The sequence below is a fragment of the Cordyceps fumosorosea genome, assembly GCF_001636725.1.
Source record: "Cordyceps fumosorosea ARSEF 2679 chromosome Unknown scaffold_2, whole genome shotgun sequence".
Classification (NCBI taxonomy): Eukaryota; Fungi; Ascomycota; class Sordariomycetes; order Hypocreales; family Cordycipitaceae; genus Cordyceps; species Cordyceps fumosorosea.
In genome coordinates this window covers 885,891-901,679 of record NW_017387302.1, presented here as the reverse complement: position 1 = coordinate 901,679, position 15,789 = coordinate 885,891, and the positions used below count along the sequence as shown (strand labels likewise).

At 55.5% G+C, this 15,789-nt stretch overlaps 5 protein-coding genes across 5 annotated transcripts; 2 read left to right on the top strand and 3 right to left on the bottom strand.

The window, feature by feature from the left end:
• Positions 1 to 4,280: 4,280 nt before the first annotated feature.
• On the bottom strand, positions 4,281 to 4,577 carry ISF_01431 (hypothetical protein; the record flags this gene model as incomplete). Its single annotated transcript, XM_018845038.1, has 2 exons — positions 4,281 to 4,319; positions 4,410 to 4,577. 2 exons carry the CDS (start codon positions 4,575 to 4,577, stop codon positions 4,281 to 4,283), a joined length of 207 nt encoding a protein of 68 aa, XP_018707804.1.
• A 568-nt stretch (positions 4,578 to 5,145) lies between these two features.
• On the bottom strand, positions 5,146 to 6,804 carry ISF_01430 (Sugar/inositol transporter; the record flags this gene model as incomplete). Its single annotated transcript, XM_018845037.1, has 2 exons — positions 5,146 to 6,521; positions 6,603 to 6,804. 2 exons carry the CDS (start codon positions 6,802 to 6,804, stop codon positions 5,146 to 5,148), a joined length of 1,578 nt encoding a protein of 525 aa, XP_018707803.1.
• A 527-nt stretch (positions 6,805 to 7,331) lies between these two features.
• Positions 7,332 to 8,960, bottom strand: ISF_01429 (Six-hairpin glycosidase; the record flags this gene model as incomplete). The annotated part of the gene is made up of 4 exons (XM_018845036.1): positions 7,332 to 7,356; positions 7,414 to 8,137; positions 8,190 to 8,676; positions 8,742 to 8,960. 4 exons carry the CDS (start codon positions 8,958 to 8,960, stop codon positions 7,332 to 7,334), a joined length of 1,455 nt encoding a protein of 484 aa, XP_018707802.1.
• Positions 8,961 to 9,345: 385 nt separating this feature from the next.
• On the top strand, positions 9,346 to 11,515 carry ISF_01428 (hypothetical protein; the record flags this gene model as incomplete). Its single annotated transcript, XM_018845035.1, has 2 exons — positions 9,346 to 10,195; positions 10,260 to 11,515. The coding sequence occupies 2 exons, from the start codon at positions 9,346 to 9,348 to the stop codon at positions 11,513 to 11,515; spliced, it is 2,106 nt and encodes a 701-aa protein (XP_018707801.1).
• Positions 11,516 to 12,015: 500 nt separating this feature from the next.
• On the top strand, positions 12,016 to 13,476 carry ISF_01427 (Ig domain protein group 2 domain protein; the record flags this gene model as incomplete). Its single annotated transcript, XM_018845034.1, has 1 exon — positions 12,016 to 13,476. The coding sequence occupies one exon, from the start codon at positions 12,016 to 12,018 to the stop codon at positions 13,474 to 13,476; it is 1,461 nt and encodes a 486-aa protein (XP_018707800.1).
• Between the last annotated feature and the right edge of the window lie 2,313 nt (positions 13,477 to 15,789).

The following is a 15,789-nucleotide window of genomic DNA, read 5'->3' as shown; positions in this document are numbered from 1 at the left end:
ATGTCATCTTTGGTCACAGTAGGGAACGGCTTTGATGGTGTTCTGACGAGTGCTAATACGCAGCACAGTCCCGAGAGAAAGAGTCTTGTTCACACCAGACCAGTCCTACAGCGATATATTTCCAGGCTCTGTATCGTCAAATACTGAAAATTCAACGCTCTGGGACGCTTTACAGCCACGTATGTGATTTCCTGTTGTTTGGGAAACACAAACAATTCTACTCAGCTGGAATTCCTGGGCCTGGCAGCAGCTAACGTTGAACTGAGTGCAGGCGGTGGGGGGTTTATTGTGGTGTCTAATCCGAGAGAGCTAGGGCTTGTCGGCGGGTTCCCTCTGGGGACGGAGGCGAACGAGGAGAAGCCGCGTGAAGGATATGGCATTTCGATGTTCCATCAGATTCATTGCCTTGTAAGTTCACTCTACTATCTTTGCCTATGATCAACACCTGACGCTGTTCCCTTCAAGGTGGCAATCAGGACTGCTATTCGAACTCGTACCTTTGATGACCAGCATCTCAATCACTGCCTCGACTACCTTCGACAAGCCATCATGTGCACAGGAGATACAACGCTTGAAAAGGTTGTCATGGACGACAATGGAAAATTTAAGCCTGATATCGATGGATGGGGCACTGTACATGAGTGCAGGAGTTGGCACATGCTCTTTGAGTTTGCTGAGAGGCAGCGCGTGAAGGTTGTCGGTGACTAGCGAGACTGGGAGGCATGAGCTTGTGAGTACGAGCTCATACAGCTACTCTCAAATTTTCTATTCTATAGAGAATGAAACTAGATGCTACAAGTATTCCTTTACTATACTTTTTCAATAAAATAGAAGTTCCTACCAGTATAAAACGTACCAACTCTTAAGCCTTTGGCATAAGCTATACCAAGGAGATTGTTCGACGACTACAAGATGTATATAGGTGGTCTATCACTACGATCGTGCATCTCCAAGGCTGGTGGAACAAGTGCCCCCTCTTGCGAGTGGTAAAATTCCCTAAAATGGTCCGCATGTAATCTTGGCTGCGCTAGACATTCTTTTACTTCTTGTATCTGGGACTGCGGTCATTGATAATTTTCCGATAGGCAACCCCCCCCAGCCCACGTACGCTGTTGAACGCGCCGAGTCCCTTACGAAATAACTGCGCAGCTTCGGTAAACCTGAATTAGCGTCCCAAAGGCAGCTCCCTATTTTCATTTATTACTGGCTTACCTGTGTTCTCCCCAGTTTGCGAATGTGTAAATATTGTATCCAGTTCCGGCGACAAGCTTCCTGTTACCCGGTAGCATGGGCACACAACAGGTTGGGTGGTACAACGTTATTACTAGGTAGCTTGAATGCCCGGGCGCCCTTGGATAGAAATGACTCACATAAGAAGTGACAGTTACACAGCATAGTGGCGGCTGGCGGAACTGTCCTGGAAGACTAGTTATACGTAGGCAGGTCTTGTATAATGTCAAACTGTGGCTACGCGGCCGACTCCAGCTGATACTCCCAATACCTATTAATACCTCCTCATCCTATACATTTCCGATGACACAGGACGACAATTTGAGCCAAGTTGTTGAATCCCCTCCGTACGGCCTGTGTCTCTTGCACTCCCAGTATTCGCGCCCCTCCTGTTGACAGCATAAATCACACTGTCCACTCATGATATCCGCATCAAAAAAGACACAGAGTACAATACACATACCTAACTGCCCCTTTTCTTCATCTTTTTGAGTGATACCAACGTCATCAGTGGGGCGAGAACTGTCATAGGAGTTAGAGAAGTGGTTGCACAGAAAGACATGGGCCGCTGGGTAACGTCAAGGCAAGCCCCAGGCCGTGACTTCATTCATCCCCTTGGCTAGTTTGAGCGGCTAGAATCCAAGCTTAGAATCAGCAGCTAAATTCATCAACAGTGGAAATTATAATCTTCATCATCAGCAATGGACACCATCAGCGGTGAAGATTTCCCGCAAGACAGCGACAACCAACATCACAGCCAAGACAGCGGCAACCATCCACGGTCGCCAGCGGAAACGCGCTCGAATACTTGGACAGTTCGCTCCAGAGTTGGGTTTTGCGACGACTTATTCCTCGACTGTATTCACCACAGCCTAAACGCAGACACCAGACAGTATTATGAGTACTGGCGCGCGCGACTCAACCTTTGGGCGACCGATGTCAGGGTCTTCAACAAGACATTCCTTGAGCCCACCCTCGATAAGTGGTTGAAGCATAGCTCGAGGAAGCTGCAGCGAGACACGCTATATATCCTGTTGAGTGGACTAGAAGAGCATCTTACGCATGGTATGTTCTCTACTGGTTTGAGGCTTGATTGTTTCGTCTAACAATGCGCCAGTGGTCAAACCATTCTACACATCTAAAATGTTACACCAAACTCGGGCTTTAGACATTCTGAGAGCCCCCAAAAGTGGTCTCGAGAAGATCATGGGCGTTCTGCACTTCTTCGCACGCATGAACATCGCTCAGCGTGAGGACGAAGCCACATTCAACGACAGAGTGCTAGATTACCGGGGCGAGATGGCGGACCCCCAACTTGAGGCAAATATTTATCAAGATATTCTGGCTCGCTTCCCTCGAATTCTGCCGTCCGAGCCCTTGACTTCCGTCGTTGGTGCCATCTACGAAGCGGATCCTCAATACCTACGTCGCCTCCGCGATGAAGTTCCGCAGAGCACTGGCGAGTTGCATCGGCATCTTACCAATCTTACATCCTTCCGGCATTGGAGAATGTTGTACGAACGACAAATAAAGCTCAATCACCTCAGCTTGCTAGATCGACAGACACCCCAATTCAAGCTCCCTTGGGACAACAGCCGCGACAGACATGGTATCTCCGTATTGTCGTTTTCGTGTTGTGTGTCGGACATTGTACATAATGGAGACGGTCAATATCCCGAGCCGCCAACCCCTTTTGACGGGGAAAAGACCACCGTCTGCCCTATATGCCTTGAGATATTCCCTGTGGAAGAGTTCCAAGGAGAAAAATGGAAGTGAGTCGACTGCATTGAATGACTTTTTTTGACTTGCTAACCACTGCAGGGCGCATGTGGGCTGTGATATCAAACCATACGCGTGCTTGTTTTTTAGCTGTGTGGAAGACCACAATGCATCTTTTTCCGACATCGATGAATGGAAGAAACACATGCATCGTCTCCATCACCTCAACTGGATTGAAGATCTCCATAACAACTCTCTTTGGCAGTGTCCTATCTGCGACTTGGTCTCGCCGCTAGAATTTGGCTCAGACGAAATCGCCACGGAGGCACTCTTAATACATATGGAGGTGTCCCACTCGATCGGCAAAGATGATACAACACGAGATTTAGCGGAAATTAGCCATCTAATTACTTATCGACATCTCGATATCTGCCCGATCTGCAAAGCTTCCTATCCTGGCGTTTGCGACGGTCCTCCACTCCTCAAATCCTCCGAGCTTATGATAGAAAGAGAACCATGGTCCGACGACGAGGATTCAGAACCAAAATACATCTGGCGAGAAACTCTAGCCGCAGACAACCCAGCCACAAGGGCGGTGGAAGATTGTATAGCCGGTCATCTCAAGGACATGGCCTTGAGGAGCTTCAAGTACTTTGTACAAGCTGCGAACCGACAGAATGAAGAGCTGCCTGTGTATCACGCCGAATCCAGTGACGGGGAATCGTGTGACGGGGAATCGTGAAGAGGGAGTGCCTACTCGACTGCAAGGTGCGGGATGCCACATCTTCTCCTCGATGCTGAGTTTGTGAAGAAGCAGAGAAGTCTTTTGCTGCTGGAACCGACGATAGACTGAAAGGGCTGCGCATTACTCTCCATAGGAGATGGACTGAACGGGGCTACTGGCACTGAACTGCGAGAGGAATAGCGGAGGATCATCATTAGTTTACGTTTGAGATTTTGTGAGAAATACAGATATTATTGTCCACGGCAAGTATCTGCGCATTTTACTATGCCGCCGAGTAGAGGAGACCACATTCTGGGTGCGCCGCCCTGTGCCTTGGTCGGCCGAGCCCAAACTGGGCATCCAGGAAATAGGACTGGAAGAAAAAACGACTGAAAAATTGGACATCTTGACAAAACTCGAAGGTATATTTATTCCGTGCTAACAATATTGACCGAGAGTAGATGCTGGAAGCGCAGCTGACTGATGTCGACCACATCCCCAATACAGGAAAAAGGCATGCTGTCGTTGGTAGACCGCGACAGGTCTTCGATGTACAATGGTTGACCATCCACTGACTGTCATTGAGCTGGCTGGTACAACAGCACACTCAGTAGTAGCAGTATCCGTCAGCGCCGCAAAATGTCGCCTTGGAGTTGCAGCAGGAGTTGCGACAGCAGCGGTTCAGCTGGCAGCACCTGCCCATGCAGTAGAAAGGATACCCGCGCTGGCAAGTAACCTGAGAGTTTTGGGCGCTGTAGCCGTCGAGGGTGGCAGGCTTATGCTCGGCGTCGGCCTGGGTGTGGCCGGAAAGGTCCCCGTCGACGGTCGGGAGCGGCTCCGCGTCCTGTACTTTGGCTGCGCCGAAGACGGCGAGGAGGGAGAGGAGGGCGAAAGAAGACTTCATTTTGACAGGATGGGTGGTGAGGATTTGAAGGGAGAAGAAGTTTGTATAGTGGTGTTGCTGTTTCGTGTCTATAAAATGCTACGGAAACATTGGGCATGAGCAAAGGACAGAGGGAGAATATATATTCATTTTCCAGAATGTGTTCCTTGCCATCTACACCGATTAATTTGTAGCTGATGTACAGAGACACGAACAAGGCTGAATACGGGGCACCTGAAAAGAATGTCTCATCATAGTGCAGCGTAAAATGAGAGATCATCACGGCCCATCGGCGCAAGTCTGGGGGTTGATTGGCGACGTCAGGATCCAAGGATAAGACACTGCGACAAACAGCTCGCACTGCTTGCCACAGTTGATTCTAGCCATGATTGGGCATCTACGGATACTCGATCAAATGGCTGGATTCTGGGTCCGTATTCAGGATTCAGGCGGCGTTGGCCACATATGTATGATGATTGCTCGGCTCGAATAAGTCTGCTCTTCCCAAGTCACCAATGAACGTTGGTAGCACGATAACAGCTTTAGCTAGATAATCTCAAGTGCGCTTCAAAACCATTGTCACCCTCCTTTAAACATCCGAAACAGCCTTAATCTTCCGCAGCGACGCCTTGACAGGGTTGGGAGCGTCAAAAATCTCCGTCATCTCCTCCAGCGATCGTCCCTTGGTCTCCACCGAGAAGAGGTAGCTGATGGTCGCCTGGATCAGATCCCAGACGATGAAGACAGTGTACGTCTTCCAGCCGATATCCTGCAGCGAGATGGGGAAGCAGAACTGGTTGACAAAGGCCAGGCAGTGGACAAAGGCAAAGACAAAGGCCAGGCCCTTGCCGCGCTGCTCGTACGACAGGCACTCGACGGGGTAGAGCGCCTGCAGGGGCGTCATGCCAAAGTTGTAGCACCAGCCAAAGATGAAGATGAAGGCGATGCCGGCCGTCGCGGCCCCGTGGGCCTTGGTGGAGGCGTAGATGCCGGTCCCGGCGGTGATGCCGGCGAAGCACAGGGAGCAGGCGACTGAGGTCCAGATGCTGGTCGGGCGGCGGCCCATCTTCTCGATCAGGCTCGCGCCGACGTAAGAGGCCACGGCCGCGATGGCCGTGTAGCCCAGGTTGATGTTGAGGATCTGGTCGGACCGCGTCATGCCCGTGGTCATCAGCATCGCCGGCAAGTAGTAGCTGACCACCGCGTTCCCCGAGCACTGGCCCCAGACCGACGGGATCAGCGCGTTCAGCATCCTCCACCGCGAGGCCCGGTCCTTGTACAGGTCGCTGTAGTCCCACCAGCTCTTGTCCGAGCCGTCCCGCGAGATGACCTGCCGGTACTCCTCGATCTGCATCCGCACCAGCGCGTGCTCCCTGTTGCCCTCGCCGTGGTACTTTGTCAGGAACGCGAGGCTCTCCTCCTCGCGGCCGTGCGCGTACAGCCACCGCGGGGACTCCGGGAACAGCAAGACAAACGCGGCGACGATGGCCGGGCAGATGAGCTGGCACCACACGGGGACGCGCCACTGGAGGTCGCCGGCGTAGCGCACCGAGCCGCGGGTGACGCCGGCGGCCATCAGCGCGCCGATAGCGTAGGTGCAGTTGTAGAAGGCGGTCAGCACGCCGCGGTAGGCGGGCGGGCTGATCTCGGCACACCAGATGGAGCTCGCGCAGCGCACGATGCTGACGCCGAAGCCGAGGAAGAAGCGGCCGGCGACGAAGGCGGACGTGTTGGAGGCGAGCGCGGAGAGCACGGTGCTGAGCACGACGATGATGCTGCCGAGGAAGATGCCCATGCGACGGCCGCGCAGGTCGCAGGCGGGGCCGGTGAGGGGCAGCGAGGCGACGGTGCCGACGGTGTACATGGCGGAGATGTAGCCGAGCTTGGGGCCGGTCTTGCCAACGTGGAAGCGGTCGCGGAAGGACTCCATGGCCGGGAGGGATCCGAAGATGGATCCGTCGTAGCCTATGGTTGCAGATGATCTGTCAGTATCCGTACACGTGCATGTCTGTTTAGCAGAGAGGTGAGCAGGAAGGGGTATCGTACCGTTCATGGTGGAGCAGAGAAAGGCAATGAAGCAGAAGCAGTACAGCTTCAGCAAAGGACGACTGAGCGGCGACAGCTTCGCTGCTGCAATGGCTTCGGCCATCTCCTCCGCAGAGGGATGCGTACCGCAGCGGTCGATCTCTGCGACATTTTCCTGGCTCTTCTCAATTGAGGATCGTTCTTTTTCCGCAATGTCCGTCATCTTGCTTCCCGGTGTAACTCTGTGAGTCATGAGGAGAATCCGGGGAAGAATCTGGGGAAAAGACGGGGCATTTATCAAGGAGTTATTTCCATCATTGGGATTCGAGGACAAACAAATACGTGTGTATAGCTTCGGCATTGGTTGTTGTCAAGAGACTCGTCACTTTGTCCGTGCTTGGGTCCAGTGGCTTGGAGGCGCTGGCCGGAGCGGGGGCCGGCCTGCCTCCGAGGGCCGGCTTCGGGGCTCCAGGGCGGGTGCGGCATCCGTGGGGGCGCCAAAGCCACGTTCCGGTGAATGGATTTTTTGGTTCGAGACCGTGGCTCCAATCAATCAATGGGAATCGTGAGCTATTGGTAAAGAAATTGTATTGAAATCGTTAGGGTAAGTTGTCAAGTTGAACTGGGTACAGTGACACACTAGACACACCAAATGAAGGCTCTTGGCTGTGACAAAGGCAAAATCAAATCTTTAAATTTATAACGATTTTAAATCTAGCAAAGAAAGAGCAATCCGGCTACCCAAGGCTATCAAGCATAGCCAAACTGCAGTAGTCTATTTCCAAATTCCAGCAGATAATAATCCGCGTACACAAGGCCATGGTCCGCGTACCGATCCGTCCAGTTCCCATTGTAGTTTGCTGTCGAGTGCTTCAGAATACAATCAAACGGATCCTCGCAATCCGACGCCCGCCTCGCAACCATGCTGACCGATCCCGTATTCCCCTCCTCCCGCCTCACCAGCCGCATCTCATCCCGCGCATAGCACAGCTCGATAGTATCCCTCGCAATCGCCATCGCCGCCCTGTAGTACTTCTCAAACAGCTCCCCATCCCCGGCCGCCGCCAGCGCGTTGGCCATCAGCAGCATGCCGTTGGCCGCAATCATCCCCGCCGACGCGTCCCGCAGCGGCCTTTGCTCGTCCTCCACGGGTGCGTCAAAGTCCCAAAGCGGGACGTGCCGGGTAGGCTCAACGCAGTCGGGGGCGGACCGCAGCCGGAGGAGGAAGTAGTCGGCGAGCCCGCAGGCGGTCTGCAGAAAGATGGGGTTGCCCGTCCAGGCGTGCGTCTGCGCGAAGCCGAGGATGGCCCACGCCTGCCCGCGCGACCACGTGGAGGAGTCGGCGTAGCCTTGCGCGGTGAGCCGCCGCAGCACGCGGCCGTCCTTGGGGCTGAGGTTGGCGACGTGGCAGGTCGAGAACAGCGGGTGCCGGCACCCAGGGTCGCTCGGCTCCGGGCGCAGGTGCGTCTCACGAATGGTTAGGGCGTGTGTGGTGGCGATGTCGATCAGCCGCTGCGACGAGGCGTGGTGGCCGGCGTAGTAGAGCAGGTCCAAGTCTACCGAGGCGTCAGAAAAGGGCAAGACCGGTACAAGATGGCTGATACTTACTGCACATGCTGTCGATAATGACGATAAACTCCGAGTCCTTGTCGACAAGGTTGTTGCCGTTGTTGACGAACCGGTCCCAGCTGCGGATCGCCCTGGTGCGCTCACTATACCGGCTCGCCAGGCTCTCCGCCGCGTTGACAACGGAGGCGAGGCTGCGCGCGTCGCCGGTCAGCTCAAAGTCGCGCCGGAGGGCCGGCTCGACGATGAAGCCAATGTCGTGCGTGTCCTTGCGGTTCGACATGTCGTGCAGCGGCTCCGACCACCGCCGGCACACGCCCAGCAGCTCCGACCGGAGCCGCTCCCTGGCCTCGGCGCCGTCTGGCTTCTCCGTCAGGAACGCCTGCGGATACCGGGCGGACCGCTCGAGAAGGCAGTACAGGCTCCCAGGGAAGAAGCCGCAGGTCCAGAACTCGGCGTCGCGGTATTGGTACTGCCCCGTCTGGGGACCGGTCTGGGGACATGTCTCGGGGAACGACTGCGGAGGGTCCTGGGATTCGGTCAGCACAGTGACATGTTCCTTTTAGACAGGTATTCTGCTTCAAGGAGAATTACCTCTCGAGTAAGATGGTCGACGGCAGTTTTCCAAATTTTCAGGATGACAGTGTCGCTGAACAACTTCGAGACGCCGCTGTCAGCGCCCTGGGTCACGCCAGTACCGTTAGCTGCACCCTGCAATCCAGCCTGCACTTTCAGATGGCTTTTCGTGCCGTTCATCGCATGCTGGACGGAGACCATATTTTGATCACTGGTTGGCAGAGTTGAAGGAGACATGATGCGGTTGGTAAAGACTCGAGTTGAGATGCTTCGCGGCTCGCGTACGTGCATGTCTTGGCTGCCTGCATCCAGTCCAGGTTTAATAGAACCGGAACTTTTGGTCAGAATAACGGCAACTATTGTCGTACTGCATGCTCGGTGGCCACGCATCTGCAGCTTCCTTGACGATCACACTCAATACAGGTGGGCCGGGGCCGGAGGCGGCACCGTGCCGATCCCGGTCTCCCGTATGGTTACGTCCGCTGATGGCGGAGAAGGCTAAAAGTGGCTTGGGATCCTAACTACCTACCCCAACCATCTCCAAAGATCTCCCGTGTAACCTAGCTTGACTTTCCCCAATCCCGCCCATCACGTTTACCTGCCTGACCCCCTTCCACCCAGGATGCCGCCTCTGCCCGGCTTCTCCGACAATGGCTTCGCCCGCCGCACCGAGGTCGTCGCAGCGTCCAAGGCGCTTCTACAGCCTCTCGTTGCATACTCTTCCAAAGGCAACGCTCGTGTCAAGATACCCATCACATCCGGCGCTCACTTTGACGACGCCGCCGCTGAGCTGGAAGGATATGCACGCCCACTCTGGGTGGTAGCGACGCTGCTCGCTGCTCAGCCGCGCAGCACAGGCAAACAAGACTCTTCGGACGACTCTCTTCTGGGCCACTGGATGCGAGGTCTTGAGAATGGTGTCGATCCATCGCATCCAGAGTACTGGGGTGCCATCGGGGACTGGGACCAGCGCATGGTTGAGGCCGAGGTGATTTCCTTTGCCCTGCTCTCCGCGCCGGAGTCCTTCTACAGACCGCTGAGCGGTACGGCCAAGTCCAACGTCAAGGCCTGGCTGAAGGGCCTGAACGGCAAGGTCATGCCCGAGAATAATTGGCGCTGGTTCCGGGTCTTTTCGAACCTCGCGCTCGTCAAGGTGTGCGGCGAGGAATGGGCCGCCTACTGGCCGCTCATCAAGGCAGACCTCGAGACCCTTGACAAGTTCTACATTGGCGACGGTTGGTCCAGCGACGGCATCTGGCGCCCGGCGACGTCGGATCCGACCAAGGAGGGAGTCGGTGAGGATGCCGCGCGGGGGCGACACGCGGACTACTATTCCGGCAGCTTCGCCATCCAATTCAGCCAGATCTTGTATGCCAAGTTTGCCGCGGACCTTGATCCCGAACGATGCCAAGGCTTCAAGAAACGAGCCCATCAATTTATTCAGTCATTCTGGGCGTACTTTGATACTGACGGTATGTATGTTCCGGTGTGGACGGGCACACCCGTGTATCAAAAGACTGACAACTTGTCAAATAGGCGCCGCAGTCCCTTTCGGCCGCTCCTTGTGCTACAAATTCGCCATGGGCGCCTTCTACGCAGCCTTTGCTTACGGAGACCTCTGCGATGACTCCGATCCCCTCACCTCGCACGGGGCCGTCAAGGGCATGCTCCTCCGCCACCTGCGCTGGTGGGCTGCGCACTCCCACGACATCTTCTGGCCCGACGGCACGCTCAACATTGGCTACCTGTACCCCAACATGTACATGAGCGAAAACTACAACTCGCCACAGTCGCCCTACTGGGCCCTCAAGTCCCTCATCGTCATCGGCCTCGCCGACACGCACCCCTTCTGGGCGGCGCCGGAGCTCCCGCACCCCTTGCAGCACGGCGGCGCAGGTATAGTTGTCGTCAAGCCGGCGCGGCAGATTGTCTGCAATCACACGAGCGGCGGGCATCACTTCCTGCTCTCGTCCGGGCAGTTTTGCGTCTGGCCGATGAAGGCGACCAAGGCCAAGTACGCCAAGTTTGCGTACTCCTCGTCCTTTGGCTTCAGCGTCCCTACGGGCCCCCTGTTTGCCCAGATTGCGCCGGATAGCACGCTTGCGCTGTCTCGCGATGGCGGAGAGGCCTGGACGCAGAGGTGGAAGTCCGTCGGAGACACGGAGTTCCCAGTCGTGCCCGTGCAGGGGCAGGAGGCGGGCATCACGGCCATGGTGAGTCGCTGGAAGCCGTGGTCATCCGCCGGCGTCACCGTCGAGTCGACAGTCATCCCACCTTGCGATAAATGGCCCGACTGGCATCTAAGAATACACCGTATCCGAGCCGAGACTCCCCCGAACGCATCCCTGTTTGCCGTTGAGGGCGGGTTCGCCATCTTCGCGCCAAGAAAGAGAGGCAGCCGCCTCGTACAAGTAGCCAAGTCGCCAAACGTCGAGCTCTTGTCCTTTGACAACCTGGGTGAGGATGGCATGGCCGTCGAGACTGCGCGCTCCGCCCTGGTGATCTCTGAAGCCGGGGCCAGCGGCATCGTCGACCTGACGCCGCAGACAAACAGCGCCGAGGCCCGCGGCGACGTGTTGCGTCCGGATCCCAACACGAACATCATGACGACAAAGACGATGATACCGAACATCCGTCATGAGAGACTGTCGTGGGTGTCAGGGGAGGCAGTCATTGTCTCGGGCATCTTTGCAATCGCTGGCAAGCAAAGCAATGGGGATGAAATAAAATCTCGATGGCTGGGACGGCCAAGTCTTTCGTTCACAGGAGACGGAGAAATTGTACTATCATAGTCCAGAGATATTTAATAACAAATAAATCTAATAAAAACTCATTCCGGCACAGATTTTCATTTACAAGGTGGTGAAGCGTACGTCCCCCAAAATGATGAGATTCTCCTAAGCACCTTGGCCGTTCGTTACAAGATTGATCGTATAGACAGGCTGCAGCATCACATACATAGTTAGCCGAAGCGCTTCAATAGTGCCACTCGCCCACTGATACATCACTTCCAGTCGATAGTCACGGAGTAGTGTAGTATCTACCTCATCCGATATTTCGACCAAAACTCTAGTCATGAGTGGTTCTGGGTCGAGGATACGGGATACTTTTCCATTGCCGTTCGGGGTCCGGGGGCGGAGCCGGGGGTCCGCCGAGTCGCCGATCTAGAACGCGCAGGGGGCTGACGTATAATCTCCAAGATATAAATATTATGAGCTAGAAGTCAAATACCACAGCCATCTACGCCACACAAAAGGGTATGAGCTGATTCCGTTCCAGCTCCACCGCAACAATGCCTCTCTCAATCAGGCTTTGGAGCGCCCTTGGCGCTATTATCTCAGTCACCCAGGCGACTCAATACCATATCGACTGCTCCGCATCCTCCGGCGGCTCCGGCACGCTCACGCGCCCTTGGAACAGCCTCGCGCAAGCCAACGAGCCCACCTTCCAGCCCGGTGACATCATCGCCTTGAAGGCGGGCAGCACCTGCAACGGCGTCCTCTCGCCCAAGGGCGTCGGCACGGCCCAGGCGCCCATTCAAATCACCAAGTACGGAGGCAACGCCGGCGCCGTCATCAACGGCACCGGGGCCGCCGGCGCCGCCGTCACCCTGACCAACCAGGACCACTGGCGCATCGCCAACCTCACCGTGACCAACCCGGCGCGCCAGCTCGCCGCCCGCCAGGGCATCCACGTCACCGCGAGCGACGGCACGACGCACACGGGCATCACCATCGACGGCAACGTCGTCCACCACGTCGCCGGCGAGACCAACAAGGCCGGCAGCACCAGCGCCGCCTTCATCCTCTCCGCCGGCATCCTCGTCGACGTCGGCACCGCCACGGGCAGCCGCTACGACGACGTGCTCGTCCGCGGCAACGCCGTCTCCGACTGCGGCGGCGGCGGCATCAAGGTCCGCGTCGGCAACGCCTTCGACAACCGCGGCGCCCGCGCGCGCGTCACCGAGAACCGCATCCGCGCGTGCGGCGGCGACGGCGTCGTGCTCTCGTACGGCGAGGCGCCGCTCGTCGACTACAACGTCGCCGTGGACCTCGGCAAGGGCGCGTATCCCTGGACCGGCGGCAACTTTGCCGGCATGTGGGTGCTCGGCGGCCGCGACCCGACGCTCCGCCACAACGTGGTCGTCGGCAGCATCATGTCCGTCATCGACAGCGAGGCGTTTGACTGCGACTGGGGCAACGCGGGCACCTGCACCGTCGAGTACAACTTCAGCCGCGACAACGCCGGCGGCGCGTTCCTCAACTGTGACGGCTGCGGCCCATCGGGTGGTGATGTGCGGCAGGTCGTGCGGTACAACGTCTTCCAGAACGACTGCCGCTTTTACAGCAACGGCGACAAGCCGACGCTGGAGTTTTACCAGAACGTCTTGTACTGCGACAAGGCCAACTTCAACATGACTTTGCCGAAAAACACCAATTTCACCAACAATATCATTGTTGGAAATGGCAAGTCGTCGCTTCCGGCCAGGAGCGGTATCAGCTGGCACGAGAATGTTTTTCAGAATGTCAAGGCACCGACAGGCGGCGGCATCGCAGGAGATCCGCGCTTCGTGAAACCGGGCTCGGGAAGTGATACTTTGGGGTCGGCAGCTGGATACCGCCTCAAATCCGGCTCGCCCGCCCTGCTCAGTGGCAAGGTCATCCCGGATAATGGCGGCGTAGACTTTTTTGGAAACTCCGTGTCAAAGTCATCGAAGCCCAACATTGGAGCGTACAATGGTCCGGGTCTCTAAAGGGACGATGAATAGCTCTGTGGGTTTTGTACATAAAATGAGTCTCGAATACATTTACATACAAGTGAAGAGAATCACTTGTGCTGGTTGTGATCTGTCTGTCCTCGAAGCCGTCTGCCTTGCTCGCGCGCTCTAGACTCAAGCTTTCGAAGCTCCGCCATGAAATCAAATTCTATCTCGTCTCGCGTGTCGGTTTCTGCCGCACCAGTCTCAGGCTGCCTCTCTTCTGCGCTGGGATTTTGCAGCATCAGCTGGCTCCCGGTCAGCAGACTCCGATCAAACCCCAGCGGTGAATCCTGGTCGAAAAAGTTGATGCCAAAAACGCTGCCTCCACTGGAAGGTGACGTTGAAAACGGATGTAACGTAGCTGAAAAGTCGACCATGTTCATCAGCGGCTGCTCATTGGAGGCTGTCAGCCCTTGTCTCTGCGCAGTGTCTTGCGCCGCAGATTTAGCTCCGCTCTCCTCTGCAGACTCTCTCTCTGAAATCAGGGCCCTGCGAAGCCTCATCGCCGAATCTTCATCGCTCGAAGCATGCGTTTCTGTCTCTCGTTTATTTGAAATCCGGTTAGAGACCTCCAGAAGCAATGCAATCAGTGACGTCGTAGTATCGGACATCCTTGTTGTATTCCAGTCTTCGTGGCAATACATGTCAGCCAAATCAGAGCGCAGTACCGGTATGCAGGGACAACATACTCACTAATACCCTTCCAGCCATAAATATGCAAAGTGCAAATTGATGCGGTGGGATCTCCCGGCTCGCATCCAAGAAGCGCCGGGCAATGCGATCGATCTTCATAGCGGCCATCACACAAGCTTCTTTCGATGCGCCAGACACAAGCGAGGACAACCAAGCTCGAGCTTGTCGCGGTGGATTTGCGAGGCGATTGTGAAGTGTGATTATTGCTGCATTGTGTGTCATGTGCGCAATGGTCAAGTTCGGGTCGATGTAGCCGTTCACGACGCGAACCTCCCGCCAGCGATGTGTCAAGCACAGCTCCCACCTTTGCCAGGTCAATATCTAGCAGACGTTTCCGTCGTGGAGAGTATAAACTTACTGGAGAAGACGAGAGTCCAGCTGTCGAAATTTGTGAAGCCAACTCGAGAGCTGGGCTGGGCTGTTTGGCTCAAGAGGCTGGCGCTCGTGGAATTTGCTGACGAGAAATAGCGACTCGGTTGCTTCAATGGTGTAAGCCAAGCCACCGATCCCACTAGGCCCCTCGGAGTCGTTGTAAACAGGTGGAAAGGGCGCATCTTCAGTTTCAGCACTAGCTTCCATATCCTCTTGGGTTTGTTCGTGTATCTTGAAAAACGATGTCTCGATGCATTGATCAAACTCCCACAGACACCCATCGCATGGTAGCCGTCTCTGTATACTCTTACTGGAGATGTTTGGGGTTGATCTAATTGGCTTCGTCAGTAAATCGGGCATTGACTTCTCGCTCTTGAGCTCTTACCCTGTCACAATGCTGCAGAATCGATCCAGCAGAAAACCACCCCAAAATACGCGGCGTCGCTCCTCCATTTCTACCCACGTGGTTGGCGGATCCAGCGGCTCCGTGGGCTGTGAGAAAAATGTTGACAAGTGGCAGTCCTCTTTTCTCTCCTCAGTATTCAGCTGCAGGCTCTCAATCTTGCGACATATAATAGAAACAAGCGACCATGGAGAGCGACTCAAGCCTCGCCTGATGGTATCAAAGGCCACAAGAATCAGGGCTTGTATGGCCTCTTTCGAGCTACTTTCTATTGCAGAGATGACGACGCCTTGGCGTAGCTGAGAGAGGTGGTCGTCCAGCTCAGCCGACTTTGCAGCTTCCACTGAGTCGTTAGCATATGGCAAAGCTATAGCAGTAATGGCTTGCAGTATGAGTGTGATTCCTGAAGGTCTATCCGGCTCGCGCGCTCTTCTCAGAAATGATGCCGGGTGCACAACTGGTATCCAAGGATGAACGAGCTTGAAGTATACTTCCAGGATAGTCTCGACGGGCGCAAGTTGCAGGGAAGCGCACGGGCTGCTCGTAGAAGCGCACAATCTCTTCTGCGAACGAGTATTGGCATCTTCATCTTCTTTGTTCTCTCGCTTCCTTCTGCTCAAGAGAAAATCAACAGTCTCAGTCGCACTACTAGAATGTGTTTCTCCGGCCGAAGCTACCACGTCCGAGAGAGCTTGTTTCACTCGCTCAGTCGAGGACGCCAAATCGCTAGACGCAAAGCTTTGGAGACAAGAGCCAGGTTTGGCTGCAGTATGACCTTTCATGAACTGCTGCATCAGAATACTCTGTCCAAGAAACATGTTCTCAATCGTGTCTGTTGA